The 6000-nt window shown below is 39.5% G+C and overlaps 1 protein-coding gene across 2 annotated transcripts in view; it reads right to left on the reverse strand.

Moving 5' to 3' along the window:
• Positions 1-6000, reverse strand: part of fbln1 (fibulin 1) — a 28622-nt gene that overhangs the window by 11426 nt on the left and 11196 nt on the right. The window contains exons 9-15 of one of the 2 annotated variants that reach the window (XM_041997038.1): positions 5961-6000; positions 5747-5872; positions 5466-5591; positions 5119-5238; positions 4850-4981; positions 4610-4733; positions 2043-4003 (exon numbers count right to left, since the gene is read on the reverse strand). The exon at positions 5961-6000 is cut by the window's right edge and continues 104 nt beyond it. In XM_041997038.1, the coding sequence (XP_041852972.1) occupies positions 3622-4003; positions 4610-4733; positions 4850-4981; positions 5119-5238; positions 5466-5591; positions 5747-5872; positions 5961-6000 (1050 nt within the window). In that variant the 3' untranslated portion in view covers positions 2043-3621. Of the gene's footprint in view, positions 1-2042; positions 4004-4609; positions 4734-4849; positions 4982-5118; positions 5239-5465; positions 5592-5746; positions 5873-5960 lie in introns of those variants that run through there. The other variant, XM_041997037.1, reaches the window with a different exon arrangement.

Below are 6000 nucleotides of genomic sequence, written 5' to 3' on the forward strand. Positions count from 1 at the left end.
AATTAAAGTCTTGATTTAGAAATTCTGCATGTTAATCTTATGCTCCGCTTTGCAGAGAATGCAAGTCAATACGTGGCTATATTGGGTTATGAAAACATCCATGTTGCCATGTATAAGTAATGTGCACTGCAGCCATATAGCCACATGTGAGTCATGGGCCATGGGTCTTTGGTGCTCCTCAGGAGACCTATCAGAGACAGCTCAGAGCCCAGGCTCGGCTTGGGTTGCAGGGCTCCTTTCATGGACAGCAAGGAGAGAAGCCCCTGACAAAAAGTCAAGCCACCACTGGGTAGGGGCTTGTAATTAGCAATTAGCGGGTGGGTCCAAGTTTTTCTTTGGCTCAGGCCAAACCCACTAAATGTTTTTGTAGTTTATAATACCACGGGCCGAGCAGCAGAAAGACCCAAGCGCAGTTCTAGAGGATGAGGTGAAAACTGTTGGGGTAGGCAGAGTAAATTTATGAGATGACAATGACCCCAGGTGAACTTATCCCCCCCTCCACCCCTCCCCTTACATGCAGACTGACACTACAAAGCAAAGGCAGTAAGTGAAGGTAAATACACCTCATTCATGTTCACACATCTACACCTAAAATGCCTCTATGTACAATTTTATACCCATTCGTGCAAACATGCTTTTGAAAGCTGTATGTGTGTCTTTTACGCACAGCCACATGAACACATGCACGTCTTCTTCATCTCACCGTGCCTCACGTGGCCCAGCCCATGAGAAAAACCCCAATACTTTCAGACCAGAAAGAAAAACAGACTTTCTGGATGAAAGTGTTCTGGTCAAGCGTAGGGCCTTATATATTTTTTTGTAATTATTATTTATAGTCAGCACATTGATAACGCCCCAAGACAAACACTGCAGGGCATCATTCATTTTGTGCGCGGTGATGTTGCTCTACCACAAATTGTTCAGACCACCAGCCAGAGCCCAGAGCCCCATAACTCAATGTCAAAGGGGAGGAAAAACTCCTGCGCACCACGCTGCCTTTTATTTTAAGGATATCCCCACCAGGAACCAAGTGCATCCTTACTGGCTTGACAGCTCAGGACAGGAGGAACCTAGGACATCTGAATTTACAGTTATTAAAAGCCGCAGCCTTCGGGCAGCAAGCTCACAGCATGTCAAACTATTTATACTCTCTCCGACTGGTGCACATTTCTCCCTTCTTTGCACTGCATCCCATCGTGTGTCACTTACTCAGCCTTCATTTGGATTATCTGTCTGCCTTGGGGTTTACACCCGCAATATGCAGTGGAAATCTGTGCATTTCACATTAAGACCCTAATGTAATGGAAGCTAAAGAGATGGGCACAAAAATGTCTGCCCCAGAAAGATGTAAATGTGGTCTGCAGTGTTAAAAAAATGTGTATTATGAGTTATTACTTATGAATTCAGTTGTTGTCTAATGTTCATATAGGTATTAAAAAGACTTTAGATTCTTTTCATCAGATACCTAATCTGTATCAGATCACAGAGAGCACTTATTAGTCCAGATATGTGCGATACTGGAGAATGTGCATGCATGACTACTGAAACTACTGGAATACAAGTAACATGAAACTATATGAGGGAAATCTTCATGCCTACAACTGTGTCTTGGCCTCACATCCTAACTGCTCCCCTTGCTGCATTTGATTAAAACTCCACAATGCACTATTATCAAGAACTGGATTTTGACTTGAACATGTGTTATTTCTATTTCAGTTTTAATAGGAAAGTGTTCATCCAACACATGAACCATAAAATACTGCAAAATGTCAGACTTTATCATGCAACCATCATCAAATTACACCCACTTGTAGGCATCCGTGGGTTGTTACCATTTTATGACTTACCCTAACTTAGAACGCCACCTACAGTAGTGGCTGTGACAATGCTTTACCTCAAAAAAGGGGGAGAAAAAAAGAAAATACATTCATTTTGACTTGATTTTAACTGCTTAATGTGAAGTTTAATGTTCAAAAGGTTCATCTTGTAAGTGATGGTGCCTTCTTTTTGTTTTTGTATATATATATATATATATATATATATATATATATATATATATATATATGTGTGTGTGTGTGTGTGTTATGTTGAACATGCATTCAAGGAAAGCTAGACTGTCAACTGATAGATCTAGATTAAAAAACCATAGAACAGCAAAAGCTACAAATCATACTTTATGCATATACATTACTGTGCAGAAGACTTGAGCCACAGCTTATTTCTTCATAATTATTTTCCAAGTCGTCATACTTTTTTGTAATCTTTTAGTGTTGAGCAACTGAAACACTTTCAAGGTTGTTCTTCAAACATCTGCTGCGTTTTCATTCATTTTCAGTCCAGTCCTTGTACATCAGCACTTTCAAATAAATTTTTATTCTTTCTTTTATTTCTTTTTAGGTTGTCAAGCCACCAACCAATGATCTATAAATCATTCAAGCATTAAAAATGTCACCTAACTAGATTGATTATCCAGTGCTGTATCTTTACATGACAGACAACTTGGCAAAAGGAATTTTAAACAGTATCTTTAGGGACTTTGTTACCAGCAGCCTGTCACAGACACATTATGTGTTGTCACTACTTCAGTTGTTTTCAGAACATGTCAACAATGAAAGTTTGACAAGCATAAAAAAGAATTTTGTACCAAAAAAGCAATTCTGAAAGATTCAGTAAATTCACTTATATCAGCATGGTGTGTGCAGTGTGTTTTTAAAATAAAAATTGAGGAAACTGGGCATATGGAGGACAAAAGAAATGTTAGGTTTTTTTGTTGTTGTTTTTTAACCTATCTACAGCAGATCAATACTATCTGAAGTTGTTATCCTTGAAACATAGGCGGAAAAAAACCAACATAGGCTTGATCCAGACACAGAACCTGGGAGATGCATCTGGACTTTCAGTCAATGTACTCAAGTTTCATCAGAAATGGTGTTGTCAATAAGCCTTGCCTAAAACAGGGAGAAAAGGCTGACTTATGCGAAATGACAACAGAACTGGACTGAAAATCGGTGGCATCAAGTGTTATGGAGATAGGAATCCTCTCCTGAGCCTGAACCTCAATTCTATTGCAGCAGTGTGGGATCATCTTGACATAGGAAGGGGAAAAAAGACAGCCAAAACCCAAAGAAATGCTTTAAAATGTCTTTCAAAAAGCTAGGAGGTAAGCCTGGAGAAGTATCCCTGAACACTACTTCAAGAAAAGACAAGATACCATGTCTAAGAGGATTGAAGAATAAAGCTGACCATGCCAAGTACTGAATTTAAAGCTTTGTAGAATTGTTTAAACTCTATTTTATATCTTAGTCACTATATTTCCAAATATGTATGCACAAGTTTAAATTATATTTCTGTGACTATTTCCTGTTTTTCAGGCAATATATGAGGAAATAAGGTGTGGCTTTTGATTTTTAACAGTTTTGTAAATGCATACCTCTTCAGAATGTTCTGCACTCATGTATGTATTGCAGCATACAGTTATCTACAATACATTATGATGCTTTACTGTAATCACACCACATGGTATTTTTCCACCAATTCTCTTTTTTCTCCACATATATCAACTAATATGATACAGGCTTTTTTAAGTATAGTAACAAGTATAGCTCTAACAAACTTGTATGTTTATTCTAGTAGGGGATTATAAGGTACTCTGGGCTCTTCCTGAGTCACAAACACCCGCACTTTGGCCAAGTAAGAGGTAACTGTGCCATAGCGACGTAGCTTCAGCTCCAGAGACAGATCAAAGTCCTGAGGCTTGTTGATGAGTTTTGCCACCGACATTATGCCACCAGTGGCTGTCCGCTCTGTCTTGAAGAAACTGCCCTGGTTGCCATCAGTTATAGCGATCTGGATGTTGTCACCAGGCACGGTGTGGGAGGGGCCCATTCGGAAGATGTTGGTGAAGACAGGGATGTTGGTGGGGAAGGTGAGGTAGTAGTAGGTTATTCTCAGAGGCATGGTCAGGCACTCGATAGACTCATTGCAAAGCAAACGTTCACATCGACTGCAAAAAAAAAAAAAAAAAAAAAAAAAAAAAAAAAAAAAAAAAAAAAAGAGGAAGAATGGGGGGGAGGGACAGAACAGGACAGAACAAAAAACCCACAAAGAGAAAGAAACGTGTGAATTTCACTTGCCGTGCATGGCATGCAGTGAAAGGAACATCATTTTCAGTAGCATAATGTCAGTTATGGTGCCCTCTGTTGGAACATGCAAAAAGTTCTATTACTACAGCTTCCAAACAAAGGTGGAAATACAGTCTGATCTGTATTTGAAATTATCCATGTGCATTTCAGCATAATAAAATAAGAGATCATGCTACAGCCAAATCAGTTCGGAGGTCATTTTAGCATTGAGCATACTGGACATGCAGAACAATGATTTAAACATATGAGAAAAAAAAAGATTGATTTAAAAAGGCTTATTTTACTGAACCTGAAGCTGGAGCTCTTGCTATGTTGTGGAACATGGACCTTCCTCTGTATATTTTATGTGTATGAGGTCTTTGTAAGGTTGCATGTGCCAATTAACCATCATATCTCCTTGAATCAGACTAAACATTGAAAGTTGTATCTGTTCATGGACATTTTCCATTTGGGTGAAGCATACTTACGTCTCTCCAACACGTTTGTAGTTCCTTGGACAGTCGAACGACAAACATCTGAATCCCCCTTGTATATTAAAGCAGCTCTGATCCTCTGTGCACGTATGTGTTCCCATCACACATTCATCAACATCTGTGTAGATGAAAGGTGGAAGAAGTGTTTTAAAAATATTCTTAAGCATAATTTGTGCAAAGGTTTAGGATGATGCTGTGATAAGCACGTGTGATGTCACAGGAAGGATTGCCTACCCTGGCAGCTGCGCCCATTTGCTGCCAAGGTGTAGCCATTAACAGGACAGGAGCAGTGGAAGCTGCCAGGGGTGTTGTGACAGCGATAAGAGCAAATATGACCTCCAGTGGGCAGCGCACATTCATCTATATCTGGATCAATCAAAACAGAGAAAATTCAAGAAATAAACATTTTTTTGTTTACATGTTCAAGTTTATATGCCTCCAGCTTTGGAAAGCACTTTTTTTTTTGTTGTTGTTGTTTGTTTGAGGCAGTTGTTCCAGTTTACCTTCACAAGTCATGCCATCGATGTCACTGAGCTGGTAGCCACGGCGACAGTAGCACTGGTAGGAGCCATACACGTTGGCACATTCTTGACTACACGGGTTGCTCTCACATTCATTCAAATCTTCAAAGAGAAAAGAAGATCATCCTTCTGCAGTTTATCCTTCCTTTATCAATAATTAAAAACCTAAGCCGCGTTCTTGTTAGACAGAGTTTATCTGCAACCCTTCTAAACAACACATAATTGTTACTTTTTTTTCTAATTATGAATCCTTTCCAGTAATTAATTTGAGAATTTAACATGTTCAGGCCTGTAGAGTCAGGTGCTGTTTTTCATCTGATTTGCCTCACCATCACAGTTCCTGCCATCATTGGCTAGCTTGAAGCCTGTGGTGCAGCTACACTTGTAGGATCCCAGGGTGTTCTCACACTTATGAGCACACAGGCGGCCGGGGTAGTGCCTGCATTCATTAATATCTAAAACAAAAAGTTCAAAAACACAAAGAAGCGTAAGAAATTGAAAGTTTGGCTTCAAATTTTAGTTAAAATATTTTATTTAGATGTTGAGGCTACACCAGCACGAAGCTAAAGAAAAACTGGAAAACATCAAACGAGATCTGACCACTGCTTACCTTCACAAAGACGAGTGATGCTGTTGAAGTTGTAGCCCTGCTGGCACTCACAGCGGTAAGACCCCAGTTGGTTGATACAACCATGACCTGAACAGAATTCTTCAGGGTTCTTACACTCATCAATATCTGAGAAAAGAGATCCAAATAAATGAGATCACAATGACACCCACCATAGTCTAGCTAGAAAGATGTTTGTATATAAAAAGAGTATTACCAACACAGCGTGTGCCATCTTCATTGAGATGGTATCCTCG

Source organism: Melanotaenia boesemani, chromosome 10 (genome assembly GCF_017639745.1).
Source record: "Melanotaenia boesemani isolate fMelBoe1 chromosome 10, fMelBoe1.pri, whole genome shotgun sequence".
In the NCBI taxonomy this organism is placed as follows: domain Eukaryota; kingdom Metazoa; phylum Chordata; class Actinopteri; order Atheriniformes; family Melanotaeniidae; genus Melanotaenia; species Melanotaenia boesemani.